General features: G+C 52.3%; 2 protein-coding genes across 4 annotated transcripts; one reads left to right on the forward strand and one right to left on the reverse strand.

Annotated features, from left to right (window-relative positions):
* Positions 1 to 3,386: 3,386 nt before the first annotated feature.
* Ush1g (USH1 protein network component sans) lies at positions 3,387 to 10,058 on the reverse strand. Of its 2 annotated transcripts, XM_057773442.1 has the most exons (3): positions 9,895 to 10,058; positions 6,157 to 7,371; positions 3,387 to 5,061 (listed from the first exon to the last, which is right to left on the reverse strand). In XM_057773442.1, exons 1-3 carry the CDS (start codon positions 10,056 to 10,058, stop codon positions 5,058 to 5,060), a joined length of 1,383 nt encoding a protein of 460 aa, XP_057629425.1. In that variant the 3' UTR covers positions 3,387 to 5,057. The 2 variants fall into 2 exon arrangements, with proteins under 2 accessions (XP_057629425.1, XP_057629426.1); XM_057773443.1 differs by lacking the exon at positions 3,387 to 5,061 and having other exon boundaries at positions 6,153 to 7,371.
* Positions 10,059 to 11,595: 1,537 nt separating this feature from the next.
* On the forward strand, positions 11,596 to 20,310 carry Otop2 (otopetrin 2). Of its 2 annotated transcripts, none has more exons than XM_057773438.1 (6): positions 11,596 to 11,908; positions 12,639 to 12,775; positions 14,274 to 14,332; positions 14,728 to 14,861; positions 17,108 to 17,985; positions 20,140 to 20,310. In XM_057773438.1, the coding sequence occupies exons 1-6, from the start codon at positions 11,596 to 11,598 to the stop codon at positions 20,308 to 20,310; spliced, it is 1,692 nt and encodes a 563-aa protein (XP_057629421.1). The 2 variants fall into 2 exon arrangements, with proteins under 2 accessions (XP_057629421.1, XP_057629422.1); XM_057773439.1 differs by having other exon boundaries at positions 17,111 to 17,985.
* The last annotated feature ends 2,733 nt before the right edge of the window (positions 20,311 to 23,043 follow it).

The raw sequence follows: 23,043 nt of genomic DNA on the forward strand, positions 1-23,043 counted from the left end.
AACCCCTGAGCTATCTCTCCAGCCTGAGGGCTGAGGCTTTATTGTTAAGATTAAATAGGCATACAGTACTCAGCATATGTTCAGGATACTTTATAAATTCCAACAATTGGGAAAAAAAAAAAAACAGGTGTGGTGGCACAAACCTATAATCCCAGTACTTGGGGGACAGAGGCAGGCAGATCTCTGTGAGTTCAAGGCCAGCCTGGTCTATATAGCAAGTGAAAAGCCACTTAGCTCCTTGGACACTCCAAGAAGGCCTCTAGCCTTCCCTGGGTTTCTCCCACTGTTTGGGGCAGGTCCAGCCGTCTGTTCCCTAGGCTGGGTCATCAGCACCCCTTACTGGTGTTCTAGGGACGCCTCCAGTGTTCCTTCTGCTGGGAGTGGGGGTGGTGTTGAGAATAGGAGGGAGCTGTGTTCTCAGAAGCAAGCCTGGAGGGAAGGCTGCTCCCTGGGATTGTCTAGGGCCCATCTTCTGGGTAGCTGCACGAATCACAGATATGAGCAGCACCCCCTGGGCCATTCTCAGGCCAGCAATAACTGTGATCATTAGTAACTGGAGTGTACTAAATATCAGGTGTGTAGAGAATGCTTTAACACTCACCCTAATAACCTGTGGGTGACCACTATGATTATAATGCCTATTTTATACATAAGGAAACAGAGAGCGGCCACTCACACAAAGTCACAGGTTCTGCTGTGCAGGTCTGGTTATCCCCTGAGCCCAACTGTTTCCTCATTTGGATTATTTAAAAGAAGTTGATACAAGCTTGCCCAGGGGAATCATGGTATTGTGTTCAGTCATAACATGGAGACCGGTGGCTGAGAGTCCCGCATCAGGCATCAGGAGTTGAGCTGTTGCCCTGTGGCTGTTGATGGCATTTGACCAGCCCCTTCCCTCTGGGTCCCTGTGTAATGAGAGCGCTAATCACAGACTAGGAAACACTTCTGACACGGCTTTGCCCCGCCCCCACCTTGTTACTTTCATTGTAACCTTACAGCCATCTAACCCAAAGCTTTTCTAAAAATTATTTTTATTTTATGTGTGTGAGCGTTTTGCTTCCATGTATATCTGTGCACCATGGTGCCTGCAGAGGCCAGAAGGGGATGTTGGATCCCCTGGAACTGGAATTAGAGATGGCTGTGAGCTGCTGTGTGGATGCTGGGTACCAAACCCAGGTCCTCTGCAAGAGCAGCCAGTGATCTTAGCCGCTGAGCCATCCCTCCACCCCCATTCCAAAGCTTTTTAGTCCATGGTCTCTGTCTCTGAGTCTCTTCAGATTCGGGACATAAACTGTCCAGAACTATGAGCAAAACTGAATATGAGTATGGGAGTGTGTGTGTGTGGAGAGAGAGAGAGCACGTGTACATGTGTGTGTGTACGTGTGCTTTGTGTAGGCTTTCCAGGAAACATCTCCAGATTCTAAGCCTCAAACTAAGAATCATTAGTTTTTCTAGTTTTTCTTTTCTTTCTTTTTTTTTGGGGGGGGGGTGTTTCGAGACAGGGTTTCACTGTGTAGCTTTGGAGCCTGTCCTGGAACTCACTCTGTAGACCAGGCTGACCTTGTACTCACAGAGATCTGCCTGCCTCTTCCTCTTGAGTGCTGGGATTAACGGCATGCGCCACCACCACCTGCCTCTTTTTTTCTTTTCTTTTCTTTTCTTTTCTTTTTTTTTAAGATTTTATTTATTTATTATGTATACAATGTTCCTCATGCATATATGCCTGCAGGCCAGGAGAGGGCACCAGATCTCATTACAGATGGTTGTGAGCCACCATGTGGCTACCGGGAATTGAGCTCAGTACCTCTGGAAGAGCAGCCAGCGCTCTTCACTGCTGAGCCATTTCTCCAGCCCCCAGACCCCAGTTTTTCTGAATTTGTAGGTCTTCCTTGTTTTTCAATGAAAGGCTACATGCACAACAGAACAAGGAGTTTCCCAGGCCCCGTGTAAATTACAGAGAAGCCTGAGAATGTGGTGTGTTTCCGGGTCTAGAGAGCCAATGTTGTATTGAGCAGCTTTCACCTATCACAAGCATATTCTGTTTGGATTACATGTATGTATGCATGCATGTATATGTATGTATTATGTAGTGTGTGTGTGTGTACTATAGCAGTTCAGAGGACAACTTACAGGAGTGAGTTCTCTCCTTCCACGACATGGGTCCTGGGGACAAAACTTAGGTCAGCAGCCTTGCCAGCAAAGCCCCTTTACCCACTAAGACATCTCACTGGCCCCATCATAGCACATACTCTCTATGGCTCAATGTAGGTCTATGGGGCATGGATCAATTTAATCTTTAGAGGAAAAAGAAGAAGACAAAATAGTTGTATTCTTTCCTTTATCTTACTTGAAATTCCTCTTGCTTCTTGAATCTTTACCAGCTACTGCCGTCCCAGGATCCCGTCCCTGAGCCACACTGGCCCCTCGAGATCCATGCCCCCACTGTCTCCACTCTGCCTGGACATTGACACTCCTACCACTCTGTCTTGTCTTTCACAGTCTTTCTCACCCCCTATGTCCTTTCCAGGACGGTCTTGGCAAAGACCAGTGTGCCTTCCCAGAGGTAGCTGCAATAATTAAGATGGCCAGCAGTGGTCACAATTGTAGACGCCGTGTAACCCTGACTGGTAGAAGGATGTCTTCTTGATCCTCTTGGTGGCTTGAGTGTAAGGACTGTGTGACCAAGAAGGCCTGTGTTCTTTACCTCTGAGGGCCACAGTGTTCTCATCTGTAAAGTGGAGACAGGTAGCCTAGAACCTCTGGACAGTTGATAGGCGTCCCACCAGCATCTATAGCGGTCCTACATCAGGCACATCATTAGGGATGGAACAAAGAAACCTCAGACTTGGCTAAGAAATGACAGCATGCTGGCCACCCACTTGGTAAAACGTACTTGAGAGAAGAGAGTGCTAAATCTGGCACCCCGAAAGACTTAGCAGAGATAGGTAAGGAAATTGAGACACACACCCCCGGGTGACAGGCAGGGACCTCAGGAGACTGACTTCTTGCCCACTTCTGAAAGCGCCCTGGTGGGTCTGGTGGGCAGGGACGGTGCCATCCTGCCTTCAGCTGCTACCGATTTTGGGATCAGAGCATAGGAGGACAATGGCCCAGGGATGCTGGGAATGATCCCTGCAGACATGTGCAGACGTGGGGGTGCTCAAGGACCCCTCCAATGAGTAGACTCCACCTTGCACCCCAACCTTTCATCACCCCACTCTCACCCACTCACTCCCCAGTGCCTACAGAACAGAACACAAGCACCACAACAGTGTAGAACGTGCTGTACAAAAATATAATGAGCCCGAAGGAAGGGTTTGGGGTACAATGGTGGGGATCACAGCATCTGGCAACCCCAGTGCAGGGAGAACCAGGAGGGGCTGAGGCAGTAAGCAGTCAGAAGAGGTGAGAAACAGCAGTACCTGGGGCTCTGAGAAAAATGAGTCGGCACTTGGAGGTGGCCCCAGGCTTGGGCCCAGAAAGCAAGAAGGCTGGGGGTGGATTCAGGGTAATGGTGGCAAAGAAGCCACCTCCTCCACACTCAGAACTGCATGTGTATATGTAGTGCACCTCCAGATAGAACGCAGAGGTCTTTGGGATTCTTTCCTCTGTCCCAGGGAGCTCAAGGAGGAGTTAGAGTCTGTGCTTGCTCCCTGCTCTCTGAGCTAGGGTCTGGGACGGGGGTTCACTGCTGACAAGGAGGAGGGGCATGGCCATGGGGAGCTGGATATGAACCTGCATGCACATGGCTCCTGAGGACTGAATCACATCTATAACCTTGGTGTGGTGGAGGTGCTATAAGGACACACTCTGAGGACCTCTGGGCTAGCCTTTGCTCTGGTTTTCACCTCCATACCATCACAAGGCTGAACACGTAGTGAGTTCTCATTTCTCCATGATCCATGCAGATTCATGAGCAGCCCAGGCCCCTCCAGACTCTGAGGGAAAACTTCCTCTGACCAATCACAACACACAAGCACACACATCCTATATCCATACTACACATACACACTTTACACACACAACACATAACATATGCACACCACACACACGCACACGCACACACACCCTATATGTACATTGTATACACAAACACACACAATTCATACACCCTATATATACACACCACCCCACACACGAGAGAGAGAGAGAGAGAGAGAGAGAGAGAGAGAGAGAGAGAGAGAGAGAGCGCCTTGGGAGCCTGGGCACAATCAGGACCTCAGGTTCTTTGCTTATCCAGGATCTTCCTCACTGGGCCTGACACGAATTGCATCCAGCCCCCTGCCTATCTAGGCCTGGGAGACTATGAGGCAGTTCGCAGATGCGATACTACAGCCAGTAAGCCTTGACTTCCAGGCCTGGGGGCCACCGATGCACCTTGCTTCTAGGCCCCCTGGTCCTCTGGAGACCCTGGGAACACCCAGCTCCACAGTGGAGTGGGGGCAAAGCTAAGGGGAAAAGACAGGGGACTGGCCTTCTGGGAGACAGGGTGTGCTGGGGAGAGAAAGACCAGGCATTTGGCTGAAGGGTCTGGCTGGGGAACCTCCCTTCTGGGGTATATGAAGAGGGGATACCCAAACTCTTCCATTGCAGTAAGTAAGAAGCAAAAGTTTCCAGCCTGAAAAAGAACAGGACCCCACTTCCACTCCTAAGAAGGACTGGAGAAGGTGGGTGGGGGAGGTGATGTACCTGCGACAGGTCACTCTACCCCCCCCCACCCCGCTCTATTTCTAATTCAGCTCTGATGTCATCTAACCCCCTGGGCCAATCAGTTCCTAACCACCAATCCTCTTGTAATTCAGGACTTTTCAATGAGGGTGGCTCAGGGGATCCAACACTCCTCAGAAGTGGCGCTCTGGAATGTTGTGGTCCCTCTGGGTGCCTCCAGGCGACACGTCTGCTTCAGAATGTGGACAGGGTTTCGAGGGAGGTGACCCATGTGACCCTTGCTCCTGGAGAAGGGGCGGCAGGGATGGCAATTTTGAGGACCTCTGGGCCCCACCATGGGTTGTGGCAACTTGCAATTCATTTTGGTCTGAGGCGAGGAGGAGCACCTTTTATCTGTGGAGAAAGAGGCAGACAGAACCGGGTTCAGAACATAGCCTTCAAAGGTCTCACTTCCTTCCTAGACCAGCTACTCCCCCCCCGCCCCCACTCTCCGCAGGCTGATGGCCTTTCACGGGGACACTGACTACCCCGCTGCCTGAATCGTGAGCCAGACTGCCTTCCCACAGCCAGCCTTTCCCCGAGCACTGGGGGCAAAAGCCCTCAGATATCAAACGGAAGGGCAGTGAGCTTGTAGGATGCTACATTGGACAGGAGAGACTGGCAAGGGTCGGGGCTGCTATAATCACTTTTCTAAGGTGCCTCCAAGGCTGCTGTTGGACCTGTTGGGAGCAAGGCTTGGGGACAGTAGGTAAAACACATATGCTTTGAGGGTGTGGGCAGTTGAGGTGAGAAGCTGATGTCACGCCCTTGGTCCCAGAGCAGTTGGCTGCTCCCCAGGCTCCAGAGTCAAACCCAGCCCACATCTCCGCAGGAAACCACCGTGAGACACGGGGTGAGCTACCCTCTAATCCCTGATCATCCACTGGCTCACGCTCAGGGAACAGAGCTCAGGATTTGACAAAAGCATTGACTGAAGGACCTGGGAAGTGGCAGGGTTCAAAAACACCCCAACTTTAGGGCGGGAATATAATTCAGTCAGTAGAAAGCAGCTGCCTGGCATGCACGAAGTCCTGGGTTCAGACCCCAGCACTTGGAAGGTGGATCAGAAATTCAAAGATCAGAAATTCAAGGTCATTCTCAGCTACACAACAAGTTCAAGGCCAGCTTGGGCCACAGGAGACCCTGTCTAAAAGGCTCTTAAAATCCTAGCCATGATTACTCTAAGTATATTCCACTAAAATGCTCTTTTTCCCCCATTTGGGTTATCCCAGAACTGAGTGTCAACTATGATAACAAAGCCTCTAGTTACTAAACTAGCAGGTTGGTTTTCTTTTCTTTCTTTCTTTTTTTTTTTTTTCTTCTTTTTTTCTGAGTTGGTGATAATGGAGCTCTTGCAGCTGATTGCTGGCTTTGGCTTTTATGCGATACCATACTAAGCCTCCTCCGGTTACTGAAGAGGTAGATCCTCTCCCCCATACAGGCACTCACAACTCTGTGTCCTCCAGCGCCGGGGGACGCTCCAGAGCCTGCCTGCGCCTCCTCACGGCCCCCAGAATCTTCTTCCGAGGCCCCAGGGGCACGCTGATGCTGCGGAGGTCGAGGTCAGAACACAGCATCAGAGCCTCCAGGTCAATCTTCTCCTGCCGCAGGAGGGAGGCAAAGTCCTCCAAGTACAGGGAAGCCAGGAAGGTCGCCAAGGGGCTAGTCTCAGGCTCCAGGTCCTCATCCAAGCCCAAGTCTAGCTCATCCCAGGGCAACTCCTCCCCGCAACTGCGGTCCTGCAAGCTGTTGGCACTGCCCAGGCTGTCATCGTCCAGGCTGGGGGAACTCTGCAGCCGAACCCGCGTCCCTGTTCCATCCAAGCCACCGTCCTCGCGGCCCAGCCCATGCAGCCCGCTGCTCAAATAGTTCCTTCGAAATACCATGGTACCCAAGCCGGGGCGAGTAAACAAGGAATCGTGGCCTGAATCGGTGCTGACCTCCGAGTGGGCAGGCTCGGCAGCCAGTGTGGCACGGGAGACGCTGTCCTCATCCGAGAGGAACATGTCCCTGAGTGGGGCACGGCCCCACTCTTTGGGGTTGGCGTAAGTGCCCTGGCGCACAAACATCACATCGCTGCCCAGCTGCAGGCCCGAGAGCGATCGGACGCTTTTGCGCCCGTCCTCAGAGACCTTGAAGGTGCCCTCGCCCCCTTGTTTGCGCCTCTCCAGCTTCTTCTGGATCTTGGCTTTGCCCTTGGCCGTGCCGTGTAGCGTGGCCTGCGAGTAGGGCAGCTGGCTGCCCAGCGTCAGGTGCTGCAGCCGGCGGCTCAGGGTGCTGGACGTGAGGCTGGAGAAGCTGAGCGTGTCGGAGCGTTCGGCCAGCTCTCGCCGGTAGCGCCGCTCCATGCGCTCGTGGTGTTTGCGCTGCATCTTGGCGCACTCGCGGATACGCCGCTCCGCCTCGCGAAAGGCCTTGTCCTTCAGCTTGCCCACCAGCTTGGGGTTGAGGCTGCTCTGCTTGGCTGCGATGGAGTCCAGATAGCGCACGCTCTCCATGTGGCCTTTCATAGCGGCCATATCCAATGGCGTGTGGTAGTCATTGTCCAGGCACCAGATGTTGGCCCCGAAGGATACGAGAAAGGACAGGCAGTGCAGGTGGCCATTAGAAGCTGCCAGATGCAAGGGTGTGTTTCCCCAGATGTCACACTTATCCGGGTCACCCCTGTAGGGGAAAGAAAGGACGAGTCCTTTTAGCAAGTCAGCCTGTGGGCTCGGTTGGAGGTATAAGGAATCTGGGTTGGGTGAAATCAGAAAAAGAAAGGAAAGCCCAAAGACATTGTGAGCTTCCTGCAGCACAGCACCCCCTAAAGCGGTGGTTCCCAATCTGTGAGTCGCGATCCCAACAGGGTCACACATCAGATATCCTGCATATCAGATATTTACATTACAATTCATAACAGTAACAAAATTACAGTTATGAGGTAGCAACGAAGTTTATGATGGGGGGGGTCACCAGAATATGAAGAACTGTATTAAAGGGTCGCGGCGTTAGGAAGGTTGAGAACCACTGCCCTAAAGAAACGCTTATGGTGCACGTCTTTAATCTCAGCACTTGGGAGGCAGAGGCAGGCGGATCTCTGTGAGTTCGAGACCAGCCTGGTCTACAAGAGCTAGTAAAACCACAGAGAAACCCTGTCTCGAAAAAGAAAAAAAAAAAGAAAAGAAAAGAAAAAAGAAAAAAAAAAGAAACGCTTATGGCTGAGACCTAGACTCCCCGGAGACGAGCCAAGCAGGAGTATGGGGGAATGGCCCAACCCACAAGGGGCGGGGCTACCTAGGAGGCGGGGTGGAGCGGACCTTCCCCTAGAGAACAGAGGGCTGGGAATCTCAGGGGATAAATATTTGATGCGCTGAAAGAAAGGAGTGAATTATTCATGAGCCCTGCGGGGAGCGGGTCCAGAGAGGTGGTGGGCCAGGGCTGAGTCTGGGTCTCTAAGTGGGTGAGGTGGTTTATGAAGCCACATGTTACAGGGTGACTGAATAAGAGAACTAGAGGGTGGTGTGTGCAGGGCTTAAACTTGGAAGAGCATGAGAGGGTGCGCGCTGGCATGCAGTGGGCACCGCCATGTCTGCAGGGAGCGGGGCCAGGCCTGGCAACGCCAGTGTTAGAGCAGGTGTCGGGTCTTGGCCTGGGCCAGAAGGGGACTGTGGGGACAGCCAGAACTGGAGAGGAAGAGGGCCGGCGACCTGGCTGTGCTGCTCTCCCTTGTTCAAGTTCAAGTTGCCCTTTGAAGCCGGTGGCCTGGCCCCCTCCAGAAACCCTCTCTAATGCCCTCAGGGTCTGACTCCAGCTCCTGCTGCCTTCTCTAGGAATCTTGACTTTCTCTCTGGTCTGAGCACCGGGTCCTGCCCGACACTAATGGGCCCACAAGGCCAGCCCAGAACTGGGGAAAGAATCACTCCCTTGTCTCAACATCTCCCATCCCGCCCCCCTCCCACTCCCAACCCCACTTCAGCTTCCCCCTCTGCTTGCCAAGTCCTGTAGGATACTGTGGGGAAGCGTTGCTCGGCAACAGACCCTCCCTCATCAAGCACAAATCCTTGCCTCTGTAGAACTCTGTAGGGCTTTGGAGAGCCAAGGGCAAGCCCTCTTTCCCTTCAGACCCCTGTGTGAGACTTCCATGAATCTCTCTGACGGATGTGCCGAGGGGATAGTACCTCTGTGTGCCCTCCCGGAGAGTCTTGGCCTCTCACTGCTTAAGCTGTCTGATCCCAGGCTGTCTTCACCTGCTGCTAGACCCAAGGGGCTGCCGGAGGGAGACTGAAACCTTTCCCCACATATCCAGGCACTCCAAGTACCAGGGTCAACACAATCCCTGCCCCTGCCCTTGACCCCTAGAACCTGAGACATTGACTTGAACACTCTGAGGGCATCCTTCTCCTGCCCAGATCACACGAGTATCGAGGCCAGCCCTACCAAACTGTTGATATTAGGATAGTTCCGGTAATGTGATTTAATGCCCTTCCCCCGAACCACTTCAGTGACCCTGGATCCTACATTCCCTGACCCCTCCAGGTTCTCTGTGCTGACCCTCCCTCCCAGGACAGCTCCAGAGGGAGGAGAGGGACAGCTGCCCTCCCTGCCCTGCATATATGGCTTCCTACTTCACTGTCCTGCTGTGGGGGAGGGGTACAAAGAGTTAATTATGGCTGAACTAGTGACATTTGGTAGTGTGGACAGTGCCCATAAATCTCAGGAGTGGAGTGGTGAGAAGGCACAGGTCAGTGTGAGACTGATCCTGTGGGAGCATCTGGTGCTGTGGGGACAGCCTTTTGACTCCTAGGTTGGATAATAGGCAGTGAAGGTCTCTCCTTTCTGGCCCCCACTTCTAGGGCCTTGGAGCCTTCTCAGCCTTCTCTCTGGTTCCCCACTTCCCTTAATTCTTGCATCCAGGTGCCCCCAACTCAGAATTGTCTTTAAGTTTTGAGTCACTCTGCAGCCCCCCCCCCCCCACACACACATCACAGTTCCTCTCCTCTAAGCCCTAGACACAGTTCACAAGTGCCATCAGTCTCGGCTGATGTCCTTTCCACGTGTGTCTCTCAAAGTATGGCAGGCTGCACGGTCTCACCTTAGGGGCTATCCATACGGGAAGAGGGCACCTCAGGGGAGAGGGTAAGAGATGCCATGAGGTTTGGGACTGGGTTCTTACAGTTCCCTGCTGGCTGGGTAGAGTATACTCACCCTCGGCTCACAATGAGGCGCAGAGACTCCAGGTTGCCATGATAGGCAGCCCAGAGGGTGGGGGTCATGCCATCCTCGTCAGGGGCATTCAGCTCCTTCCGGGTGGCCTCTTTGAGGAGCTCCAAGTAGCCATCCCTGGCGGCCCGGTGATACTGGTCATTCATGGCGCCCGAGTTGGACGGGTCGTGCAAGGGGCACCAAGAAATGTCCCCCCGACGGGGAGGGCAGCCAGGTTAGGACTGAAACATGGGGTTGAGGGAAGGGGCTGGGCAGGAGCCTGTGCCACCAGCCCCTGCTGGCGCAGATGGAGGATGCGGGGCGCCAGAGCCACGACTACAGAAGACTACACAGACTACCGGGACATCTGAGCCGCGCACCAGGAGAGGGAGGGGGGAAATCTCTCACTGCCCAAGAGCCGCCCAGGAGCTTCCCCTGGGTCCTAAACTCCCTGCTTTTCAGCACACAGGGGTGATTCAGTTGAAGTCCAGCTCTCTCGGGTCAAAAGCTTCTACTCTGGCGTTGCGCCTCTTGAGGCTCAGTATTGAGGACAATTTAGGATGTCCTCGACAGAGCTCCGGGCCCTGGATTCCCTGATTTCTTCACCCGTCAAAAGGAACGCGCCAAGGACTGGAGAATGGTGTCTGAGGGTGGGATGGAAAGGCAGTTCTGATCCGAAGGACAGTGGGCCTAGAGGAGCAGGAGGACCCACTCACTGCAAGACAATCCGGGAGCAGGGCGCAGCAGTGCCTCCAGAGTTAGCCTACTCGCGCGGGGTCGGACAACGGCTCTCCAGCAGGGGGAGCTAAACGACTACAAGCCGGCTGCGGGCACCCCGTGGGAACCAGACTTTGCAGCATCCAACAAGCATCCCCGGGCAGCAGTAGTAAGGGATACAGGAAGACCGAACTCGGATCACTCTGAGGGCAGGTGGGGAAAGTGAGAACTGTTGTCCCGATCCCGGGACAGCAAGCAAGATCCAAGATATAGGTGACTCCTGAGCTGCGACGGCATCTAGGTGCAGGCGGGCACTGGGATGGGAGTCCGCTCTGCAGGCTTTGGGTGGGTGCGATCTCTTAGTACCAGGTTGCAGTGGGTGTTGGGGACAGAGGACCCTCTAGGTACCTCAGAATGGGGCCACTCCTGAACCCTGGCCGCGCCAGTGCGACAGGGTGAGGAGATCTTAACAGGTAAATATAAATCTCACCTTATCTGACTTCCCTAAATTCAGCTCGGAGAAAAGATGGATCATGTGAGTGGGACTGAGAGGTTTATGGAACCGGGCTCTTGTGGCTGTAAATCACTCTGCCCTCTCCGGTATAAAGCACTGGTTCAGCCCGGCGTGGGAGAGAGGAGACGCTCGCGGCCCCTTGACCCCCAACTTGCTGTCGGCTACCAGTGCAGCCAGGTGCGTGATCCTGGCCAGGGGACTGTAGGTTTTGGGGAGCAGAATCTTGTGCAGAACCCGGCCTAGTGCCATTGCTTCTTTCAGTACAATATTTCCGGTCCAGGTGGGAGAGATTCAGTCTTCAGTTTTTCTCTTCTTCCCCAGGGCTCGGTCTAGCACCCTTAGTCCCCACATTCCAGGGTCCCCAAATCCATTCCAGGAGGAAAGGAGAGCCCCCTGAGTGACCTGGAATCCCGTCCTTCCCCTCCCCCTCGACCCCACAGTGATCCCTTCAACCTCCTCCAGTCGCCCCCACCATGTCGGAGGAACTAGTCCAGCACCCCAAGGAGAGCCTGCCGGGGCCACGGACCAACCCTCGCGAGGTGTGGAAAAAGGGCGGCCGCCTGCTGTCGGTGCTGTTGGCTGTCAACGTACTGCTGCTGGCCTCCACGCTCATCAGCGGTGGTGCCTTCAACAAGGTGGCCGTGTATGACACCGACGTATTCGCGCTGCTCACCACCATGATGCTGCTGGCCGCGCTGTGGATCGTCTTCTACCTCCTCCGCACTGCGCGCTGTCCGGATGCGGTACCCTACCGGGATGCACACGCCGGCCCCATCTGGCTCCGAGGTGCCCTGGGATATGAGGACAAGAGTGGGGTGGGCACGGTGTGAAGTTGCAGTCTGGGGCTCCTGGAGGACCTGCAGGATGTGCCTTTGGGTAGACAGGTTTGCTGAAAGTTCCCTGGGAAGGGTGATGTGGTTGAAAGCTCACTGGTGTCAGATGCAGCCAGGGAGTGGAGAGAGGGAAACGGGTCCTAGAGGATATCCAGAGGTGGAGGAAGCCTCTTTGGCTTGTCTAAAGATTGGACAGGGATGGCCATGCAGAGCCTTTATATGCAGACCAAAAAAAGTAAAAGACAAATAGCAGCCGACAAGGTCTGTCCCCAGCTTTCCCCTTGTCTGTGCAATGGAGGGGACACAGGATGTCCTCCCTCTTCCCCCTCAATTGTGCACTCATCTCCCACCCACCTCTTCATCTCCCAGCCCTTCAGTTTGCCCTCATTCTTATCCATCCTCTAGTTCTCTGTCCCTCATGCCCTTCATTCGTTCCTCCATCCATCTGCCTGATCCTGCCCTCATCCATCCACCCAGTAATCTCTCAGTCCATCCATTTGTCCATCCATCCACCCATTCACCATCCTCCCAACCTCTCCACTCATTCATTCTCCCACCCAATTGTCCACCTATTCCCTACACCCCCCCAGCTAGCCCCTCACCTTCAGAACCTATCCTCCACCCTACAAGCCCTCTCTCCTGCCTCCCTGATACACTATTCCCCTGCTGACCCTGATTCTCAGGTGGGCTCGTGCTGTTTGGGATTTGCACTCTCGTCATGGATGTCTTCAAGACTGGTTACTACTCCAGTTTCTTGGAGTGCCAGTCGGCCATCAAGATCCTGCACCCCATCATCCAAGCTGTGTTTGTCATTGTCCAGGTGGGTTGAAGGAATGTCCCCATAGGGGGAAGAGCCTGATGCTTGGCAGGAGCTCAGGAGGTCTGAGCTTCACACATACCAGCCCCTAGCCCTGAGCAATTTGGTAAACCGAGTCAGACTGTGGTAGGGATCATATGAGTCCATAAACGAGGAAACACTGACTCATGAAGTGTGTATAAATGTGAGTTCCTACTTAGGGGTGCTGCAACTTTATTTCAACCTAAGTGGTGCCAGTAATTAACACCTAGGAGGTGTGAGTTGTGACAGCCATCCCTGTCTGGTAGAACCTTGGGGTGTCCATGGAGGACATCAGACTCTGCTTAGGGTTGTGCTGTGACCATGACCATGGCTACGACTTGTTTGATCTTGGTCATAGCTCCACGCTTGATGTTTGGTTAGGAGGCAGGACATCCCGTAACGATGATTTTTCAGACAAGTTCCAATCATTTTCTTTTCTTTGTCCTCTTGTGACTCACCTCACACAGCCAGCCCAGACCAGCCTTGAACTCCCGCATCCACCTCCCGAGTCCTGGAATTTCGGGAGTGTGCCACACCTGGCTCGCTAGTTTTTTTGTTTTAATGTGTTGCATAAAGATCCTTTTGAAAGAGCTGACTGAGTTGAGGCAGGAGTGCTCTTGCATGGGACCTTGTAGCATTAGCAAGATGACCAGGGGATGGTGCCATGCCTTGAAGCATCCCCCTGCCACCCAGATGTCCATAGTGCCACACACATGTGCTGGGATACTTGCTGTAGCTTTAGTCTTTTACATTGCATAAGTCTGAAGAATCCTCAGGAAAAATGAAAACACAAACACCTCCGTGTAGGTAAGTCCTATGACAGGGATTCAGTGGCATTCAGAAGAGGGAAAGGCCTTTCAAATCCACAAAAGAAGAAGACAGCAGGGGATGTGAACCAAGAGGCCAGAGGTGTCAACAGGGCAGTCAGGAGTTCAAAGTCACTTCTTGATGTATAATGAGTTCAAGACTAGCCCTTGGGAAGCCGGGGCAGACAGATAACCGTGAGTCTGAGACCAGCTTAGTCTACATATGGAGTTCAAGGTCAACCAGAGCTGCACAGAGAACCTTAATAACAACAATAAAAGCCCAGAGACCTTTTCTACCTTGAGACCTTGAGCAAGATCTAGTCTGAGCCTGACCTTGCTCCCAGAAAACACCACTTGGTAGCCAAGACTCCACTTGCTCTTCTGTCACCCTGGCTCCCCTCTCAGATCTCATCAAGATGAAAATGTCTGGTATTTCCCCAAGCTTTAAGGAACAGAAAGCCATTATTTAAAAAAAAAAAAAAAAAAAAAAAACAACAAGCTGAAGTATAGAGTAGAAAGAGAAATTATTCCTTCTCCTTTTGTAACGCCAAAATAAACTTGATTAGTCTAAGGGTTCTTGGGATAGAGGAAATGTTATATTAGGTGTGGGTGGGCACTGGGCTCCGGAGATCAGCCCATGTACATGGTACTGAGCCTGGCCCCTCTCTCTGTAGACTTACTTCCTCTGGGTCTCTGCTAAAGACTGCATCCACACCCACCTGGACCTGACCCGGTAAGAACCACAGCTCAGTGTCTGTGGGCCAAGGGCTCACCTGGCATGAGAGAGGAAGCCTGTTGTCCTGGGTGCGGCTCTTCCCTCTCAGTCTTGGGTGGGGCATCAGACACCCCTTCCTCTTTGTCCTTACTTTCCACTGCCTGGACTATGCCCTTTCCCCTAGTGGGGCCTGAGCCTCAGACACCCGCTGGCTCTCTCTTATCTGGCATCCCACCAGGCCGAGTCTTGGCTTCCAAGTTCAATTCCCATGTTCACGGGGGTCCATCTGCCCTTCTCGTTTCATAACTCCGACTCTCAGGAGGGCTCCCCACCCTGCCTTGCTTTGCCAGGGACCCATAGTGAGTCCAAGACTCACGAGCCTTTTATTCTCCTTGTCCATCACTCTGAAACAGGTGTGGGCTCATGTTCACCCTCACCACCAACCTAGCCATCTGGATGGCAGCCGTCGTGGATGAGTCTGTGCACCAGGCCCACTCCTACAGCGGCTCTTACGGCAACAGCAGCCACTCCCGCCTCACCCCTGACCGTAAGTTTCCTGTAAGCACTGGTCCTGCGGCTGCCAGGTACTGGATGGGTGCTTGGCGTATTCACAGTCAGTCAACCATGCCTTTGCCAGGGCATGGTGGTAAAGGTAGAAGCCGGAGCCTCCTCCTGCTCCAGACGCTCCCTGTGTGTGGGTGGAGGCAACAAGGAACAAAAGTGTATGACGTGTTTCCTCAGCCTTGAGGGTCCCGGCCATACTCTCCGGGTCTCCGTCCCACCAAGAAGGAGCCCAAGCTTCCAGCAGGGAGGGCGAGACTGATGATGTTACAGAAAGGGAAGGGAGACAGTGTGGTTCAGCCTTCCAGCCTGGGGAGGAAAGAAAGGCAACCCCCACCCCATGGGGGTGATGACTTCATGATGACATCACTTAAACATGTGGCGGCTTTGCTTGGTGCAAAATGCCTCAAGTGTTCTAACAACTTCCCTTTGAAGATAAATATGATTAACGTTCCCATCTTATAGAAGCAGAAACTCAGCACAGGTAGGTAAATAGTTGCCCAAGGTCACAGAACCTAAAATGGAAGTGTTCAAACGCACCTTTGCTTTTAGCCAGTGAGTTACCCTGAAAAAGAACATCCTCCACAGTCCACCCGTTCTAGATCTCTGGGCTTCTCCTCTATCCAGGACCAAACTAGATAGCTAAGACTCCCACGTATACCCACAACCCCTACTGGCACAAGGGAGGCTTCAGAAATTGGAAGCACAGCCCTGGCCTGCAAAGAGACCCCAGTCAGTGTAGAAGGACTGGTAAGAACCACCTGGTGTACACAGGGAATCTCGATGGTGGAGACCACAGCCCCAGAGAGAGGCGGTCACCGTAGGAGAGGCTGCTGTGTTGGGAGTCCGGCATTTTTCCTTGGCTCACCTGTTACAATTCTCAGACCTCACTGGGCCTCAGCTTCTTCATCCACATATCCAGCTGGGGTAGAGCCATTTGCCGAGGCCCCAGGCATCCTAGACAGCCCATTCTGAACTCGGTGTGGCGCAAACTGCAGTGATGGGAATCGTGGTGGGGGTCTGGACACAGCAGCTGGAGCTCTGAGCTGTCAAATACGGGGAGAGCTGTAGGGGGCTGGCCTGGGGGAAAGAGCTTTCTTTTTTGAGGTCCAGAGCCTGCCTAACTCAGGGAACAAGGGGTCCCCGCGAATCAGGAGGGACTGGAAAAATGGAGGTGCACAGACTTGCAGTCCCCATTTTCTTTTTGTGTTTGAGTGTGTGTGTGTGTGTGTGTGTGTGCAAGCCAGAGGACAATGTTAAGTGGTTCCTAAATTCTTACTTTTCTTTTAATTTTTTTACAGGTATTTATATATTTCTAGAATCTCTCTGTGTGTACGCATGTGTGTGTGTGTGCAAGCCAGAGGACAATGTTAAGTGGCTCCTCAATTCTTTCTTTTCTTTTAATTTTTTTACAGGTATTTATAGAATATCTCTCTGTGTGTATGCATGCGTGTGTGTGTGTGTGTGTGTGCACACGTGTGTGTGTACAGAAGTCATAAAGCAGCTTTCAGAAGTTGGGCCTCTCATTCCACCATGCGGGTCTTGGGAATTACACTTAGGTCCACAGACTTGGTGGTAATTGGTAGCAAGCACCTTTTTACCTGCTGAGCCATCAGCCTGGCCCTCCGCCTCACTTTTTGAGGCAAGTTATCTCACTAAATCTGGACCTCAGCTTCAGCTGAACTGACTGACCAACAAGTCTCAGGGACACCCTGCCTCTGCCTACCAAGCACAAGGATTTTGGGCACGTACGTATCACCATGCCACACCTTTTACATGGGTACTGTGGAGTCAAACTCAGGTTCTTATGCCTGCATTACTCGTACTTTATAAACTGAGACTTCTCCAGGCCCCAGACTTTTAAAATTTATTGATTTTTATTTGCAATGATGTTTTGCTTGCATGTATGTCTGTGAGGGTGTCAGATACTGGAGTTACGGACAATATTGGCTGCTGGGAATCGAACCCGGGTTCTCTGGGAGAGCAGTCAATGCTCTTAACCACTGAGCCATCTCTCCAGCCCAAGCCCCAGATTTTTATTGTTTTATTTTTAGCACTGATTTGTCTTGTAGCATCTGGCACAATAAATAATTATGGAATGAATGAAGAAGCCAGACCCTGTGGAGTCCTTTGGGCTGCAGTGGTAACTGGCAGAGACAACCTATGCCCTCCTCACTTATCACAGACTCGAAGAGGAGGGTAGAGCCCAGCCCTGTGCCATTCTCTCCACAGCAGAACGTGCAGGCAGCACAGCCGGAGGAGACCCGTGCCCCTGCAGCACGGCCATCTGCCAGATCTTCCAGCAAGGCTACTTCTACCTGTACCCCTTCAACATCGAGTACAGCCTCTTTGCTTCCACCATGTTGTATGTCATGTGGAAGAACGTGGGAAGGCTGATTGGCTCCACCCACGGCCACGGCCACACGCCGTCCAGGATCAGCCTCTTCCGGGAGACCTTTTTTGCGGGTCCAATCTTGGGCCTGCTACTCTTTGTTGTGGGCCTGGCCGTCTTCATCCTCTATGAGGTCCAGGTGAGCGGCGAGAGAGACCATACCCAGCAGGCCCTGGTCACTTACTACAGCTTCAATATCGCCTGTCTGGGGCTCATGACTTTGGTCAGCCTGAGCGGCTCAATCATCTATCGCTTTGATCGCCGGGCCATGGACCACCATAAGAACCCGACACGAACCCTGGACGTAGCCCTGCTAATGGGCGCCGCGATGGGCCAGTACGCCATCTCGTACTATTCCATCGTGGCTGTGGTAGTGGGCTCCCCCAGGGACCTGCTGGGGGCGCTCAATCTGTCACACGCTCTGCTTATGATTGCTCAGCATACCTTCCAGAATGTCTTCATCATTGAAAGCCTCCATCGGGGACCGCCTGGGGCTGAGCCTTGCGAAATGCCCCCCAAGGAGTCCTGCCAAGGCATCGCCTTTGCCAACCTGGATGCCATTCACACCTTGCCCTCCTGCCCGCCCACGCCCAGGCTGGTCAGCCCCAACCCAGAAAGTCCTCAGGAAGCAATGGCTATCGTCTCAGCTCCCAGGTGCCACTGGCGAAGGCGGTGCCTCAAAGACATCTCTCTGTTTCTCCTGCTCTGCAATGTCATTGTGAGTAGTTGAGGGAGGTGAGGGCGAGTGGGGTGGGAGTGCCCCTAGACTGGGGGAGGACTTAACCTTCTCTGTCTTGCCAAAGGCTCATTCTAGAATTTTATGCAGAAGCAGGTTCACAGAGGAACCGCTGCAGCCTTTAGGCAAATAACACTTCAGGGCAAACAGGGAGCATGCAGTCCCAGCCCTCTGTCATGTAGCCACCTGAGGGAGGGGTCCCAGGAAGGCTGGCATGGGGGCTGGGTGGAAGTGAGAGGGAGCCTAGAGAGAGAGAGAGAGAGAGAGAGAGAGAGAGAGAGCGGGAGGGCTAAGGCCCTCATCCCCAGGTGGGAGGTGTGACTGCTCCAGGGATCTTGTGACCTGCTTGCTTCTCAGAATAATTGGAGCAGCCTCAGGAAGTCGCAGAGAGCGTAAGTGTGAGCAGTCTGTTGGCAGGATGGAGCAGAGGGCCGGCTGGGAAGAGGGGTGTGCACAACAGCTGCCCCCTCCCAGATGACTCGGCAAAGCCATCTATAAAGAGTGAGAGGGTCCTATTACAAGTATATTCTCTGGAAGGAAATCCCCCAAAGCAGAAACCCTCATCGTAAGATGGTGCCCCCAAAGAGAAACATTCCTAGCATAGCTGCACCCAGCATAGTCGTGCCCCAGTGTAGACACGGTCCCCGACACGGAAATAGTTGATACATAACCATGCTTCTACGGGGACAGCCAGCCTCTGGGTCTGCAGGTCCCATGCCCCAGGATTTGGGCAACTCTTGGATGGAATATATTAGTGTAAAAATTCCGATCATATTGAATGTACTTTTTCCTTGTCATTATGCCCTAAACAAAACAAAGTACAAACTATTTCCATAGCATTTATATATAGTGAACACAGTAATTTGAAGTATACAAGAGGATATACGTAAGTTATTTTATGTATCATTTTATGTAAGGGACTTGAACATGCTTGTGTGCTGGTTCCATAAACTATTGCTTCCAGGGCCAGTTCTTTAACCAATCCCCCACTTACACAAAATGACAACTGTGTATCTCAAGCCAAAAAAAAAAAAAAGGATTGCTAACATAGAAACACCCTAATGCAGACAGATCCTGAGACTGGGACTGTGAGCCCCCATGCAGACTTCCAACAGTCAATTTTGCTTTAAAGAAAAAAAAAAAAAACCTCAGTCTTCAAGCTCTGACCATACATCTGCCTCTGCCCCACCCCCACCTTCAGCCAGGCCTTGAGGCTGAGTTACCTTTCAAGAGGCTGTTCTTCCTTCATGTGTCTGAGTCCAAACCACTCTTTTTCTTTTTTTCTTTTTTTAAAATTTGGTTGTTTTGTTTTGTTTTGTTTTGTTTTTGAAATAGGGCTTCTCTATGTAACAGTTCTGGCTGTCCTGGAACTCACTCTTTAGACCAGGCTGACCTCGAACTCAGAGATCTGCCTGTCTCTGTCTCCTGAATGCTGGGATTAAAGGTGTGCACCACCACCACCTGGCATCCGAATCACTCTTGGCAGCCTCATCTCTCATTTTCTAGAACAGAACCAGACTCGGGAGAGACTGTGATGTCCCCCAAGAATGGAGTAATTGACATAAGGGTTAGGCTAGCCTTGAAGACTTGTTCCTCTGTTATATATCCCACACCCGTAAGGAAGATCTGAGTTCCTGTCTGGAGGTGACGCAGGACTCTAGCCTTTGGTTTCTCCCACACAGGGAAGGGACAAGGAGGAGGTGTGAGACAGGAGTAGTGGTCATGGTCATGGAGGGGTGGAGGGGGTGGCCTCCTGGCTGGGTTTTGAAACCTCCCCACACCCCATCACCTTAGACTTAACTGATTCTCCCACCAGTCCTCAGGCACACTTTTCCCTGCTGCCCCTTCAGCTGTTTCTATCAGTGGCTTACATCACCTATTGAAACTTCCATTGCATAGGAAAGCCTAGGGTGGGAGGAGTGACTTCAGGCGGGTCCTCAGCTAAGAGTGGGCCCGTCTTGTTAGACACACTTCCTCAGCTCCTCATCCAGGCCCTGTCCTCAATGCTGGAGATCAGCCCTGGGTGTCAGTCCCTGATGGGCCACCAAGCTAGAAGGCTGGGATCCCAACCTTCCATGCTCAACAAAGCCCACAGACATCACAGCAGGCTCCTGATGCGCCCCTCTCCCCCGACAGCTGTGGATCATGCCTGCCTTCGGCGCCCGCCCGCACTTCAGCAATACGGTGGAGGTGGACTTTTACGGTTACTCCCTCTGGGCGGCCATCGTCAACATCTGCCTGCCTTTTGGCATCTTTTACCGAATGCATGCTGTCTCCAGCTTGCTAGAGGTCTACGTGCTGTCCTGATGGCTCCACACCGAGACAGGGCAGAGGAGCCCCAGCACCTTTGGGGCTGAAGAGGGCTGGCACTCACTCCCTGCCTGCCCAAGACTAGAATTTTCACCAAAGTTTATTTTTCCAGGATGAATTTTTAAATCAAAATCGAGACATGCCCACCCATCTACTCCTTCATGACCCTGGAGCCCGGGGAAACTGAGGCAGGGAAATAATTCCCTGCAGCATTGCCTAGGACCAGACAGGATCTGGAATTACTGTCTCTGGCTCTCTCTCTAATCCCAGCCGTGTGGTCTATGCACCGTCTGGAGCTGGGAACCAATAAACCTGCACCTGCACTTTCGTCCCCAATTCTTGTCTCAGCTGCCTTGCCTGTGGTGATCGCTGGAGAGGAACCTGGAGGTCTGAGCTGGAAAGGGTCAAGGTTTTCAGAAATCCGCCTTTTCCGTGGGTGAGCTGAGCTGAGTCCAAGTGGTAGACTTTCTGAGCAGTGGATGACAGAATGACTGGGAGGGCCCATGGATGTAGTCGCCTTTCTGATGCTACGGGGGAAGTTAGTGAGGACTAATTTCATCTAATGCCCATGCTTTACCAAAAGGAAACTGAGGCTCACATCCGGATACAGAGACCCAGAGCCTTTCCATCAACAACAGCAATCTGTCCACTGTGTGTATGTGTGTATATGTGTACTGTACACATGTGTGGGTGAGTGTAGAGGCCAGAGGTCGACCTCAGGGAGCTCTCTACATTGCACTCTTCCAACCCCATGTGTGTACATGTGTGTGAGGGCATATGTGTACACATGTGGGGGGGGTGTGAACACGTGTGAGGGCATGTGTGCGAGGACATATGTATATACATGCATGTGTGAAGGTGTATATGTACAGGTGTGTGAGGGTGTATGTGTGAGTGTGTGTGTGTGTGTGTGTACACGTGTGTGAGGACACGTGCAGGCCTGAGGTTGGTGTCAGGAATCACCCACCTTTTCACTTTCGTCTATTCTTTGAGGAAGGTTCCCTCAGTCAGATTCAGAGTTCACTTCCTGTGGCTAATCTTGGTAGCCCACTAACCCTGGGGATTCCAGCTCTGCTTTCTAAGATTGGAAGGACAAACAAGCCACTGCGGCCCTTTCCGTGAATTCTGGGGTTCTGCACAGTACTTTAAGCCGTGAACCAGCATTGTTTTCACTTGCCTGTGTGCTACCATCCTTTGGGACTGGAGCTGCAAACAGTTGTGAGCCAGAGTGTGGGTCCTCTGGAAGAGCAGCCAATACCCTTAACCGCTGAGCCATCTCTCCAGCCCCTATCATGTAAGGCAGGCTTTCTCATGGGGAGCTCACCAAATCAGCACAACTGCCTAGCCATTGAGCTCTGGAGACCTTCCTGCCCTCCTCCCGGCCCTTCTATTATAGGTGTGCAACTACACCCAATGTTTTATGTGGTGTCGGAGAGTCAACTCAGGTCTTCACTTCTGTGGCAAACACTTTGCTGACTGAGCTATCTCCCCGGCCCTCACATTTCTTTCTTTTTCTTTCTTTCTTTCTGTAGCTTTGGTGCCCGTCCCGGAACTAGCTCTTGTAGACCAGGCTGGCCTCGAACTCACAGAGATCTGCCTGCCTCTGCCTCCCGAGTGCTGGGATTAAAGGTGTGCGCCACCACCGCCTGGCTCACATTTCTTTCTTATGAGCAGTAGAGGTTTTTGTTGTTGTTACTAACATTTTTTTTTTTTTTGAGACAGTCCTAGCTGTCCTGGAACTAACTCTTGTAGACTGAGCTGGCCTCGAACTCACAGAGATCCGCCTCCCTCTGCCTCCCAAGTGCTGGGATTAACGGCATGCACCACCATGGCTTGGCTACTGACATTTTTTTTTTAATTGACACATAGTAATTGTAAATGTAAGTGTACATTTCAGAGTACAATGTGTCAGGATCCAGTCCAAGTACGACCATATTGATTGCCTCAGACCGAGAACGTGGAACGCATGTGTTGGGAGCATTCAAAGTTCCCTTAGTTGCTGTTGTGAAATATGCAATGGATTGTTGCCAGTCATTTTTACTCTCCTATGCTATGGATCTACAGGAGGCAATCCTCCCATGCATCTGAACCCATTAACCTCAAGCAGCAGAAATTTTCCCTTCAAACATCTCAGGAACACCGAGAGCGTGAGTTCTTAGCATAGACATAAGAGGTGTTTCTAGCTTAAGAGAAGCTGGGGGAGTCTTTACCCCCAGAGTTACTTACTCTGCTTGGGGTCTTTAGGAACCCCTCCAAAGCCACAAGACTTCTGCTCTGCCCCAGCTGTGTACAGAGGTGGAGGCAGGAAAGCTAGAGGGACAGAGCTGGTTTTGTGTCATGTTATGTTGAATATTTTTGTTTTGTTTGTTTTGTTTTGTTTTTGTTTGTTTTTTGAGATAGGGTCTCGTGGAGTCCAGCTGGCCTCTAACTCCCTCTGTAGCTAAGGATGACCTTTAACTCCAGATGGTCATACTTCCCCACCCAAGTACTGTGATTACAAGTGTGTATCACTAGGCTTATTTGTTTTCATGTTTTATTACATTTAAATTTCTCTGCGCGTGTGCATGCGTGTAGGTGGTCACCTGCTGTGGTGTGTGTATCCGTGGAGGTCAGAGGACAAGTTGCAGAATCAGTTCTCTCCCTCCACCTTATAGGTCCTAGGGATGGAACCCAGATCCCCCTGAGCCGTTACCCACTGAGCAACCTGGCCAGCGTCAGTCTGTTTGGTTT

This window comes from Chionomys nivalis, chromosome 7 (assembly GCF_950005125.1).
Source record: "Chionomys nivalis chromosome 7, mChiNiv1.1, whole genome shotgun sequence".
Lineage (NCBI taxonomy): Eukaryota > Metazoa > Chordata > Mammalia > Rodentia > Cricetidae > Chionomys > Chionomys nivalis.

Bases quoted from the DNA above. Each gene is read 5' to 3' on its own strand.
- Ush1g (XM_057773442.1), bottom strand. From the start codon at position 10,058: ATGAATGACCAGTATCACCGGGCCGCCAGGGATGGCTACTTGGAGCTC. The intron at 7,372-9,894 runs GTGAGTATACTC...TTTCCCCTACAG, and splicing joins CGCCTCATTGTGAGCCGAGG to GGGTGACCCGGATAAGTGTG.
- Otop2 (XM_057773438.1), top strand. From the start codon at position 11,596: ATGTCGGAGGAACTAGTCCAGCACCCCAAGGAGAGCCTGCCGGGGCCA. The intron at 14,333-14,727 runs GTAAGAACCACA...ACTCTGAAACAG, and splicing joins ACCCACCTGGACCTGACCCG to GTGTGGGCTCATGTTCACCC. The intron at 14,862-17,107 runs GTAAGTTTCCTG...TTCTCTCCACAG, and splicing joins CTCCCGCCTCACCCCTGACC to CAGAACGTGCAGGCAGCACA.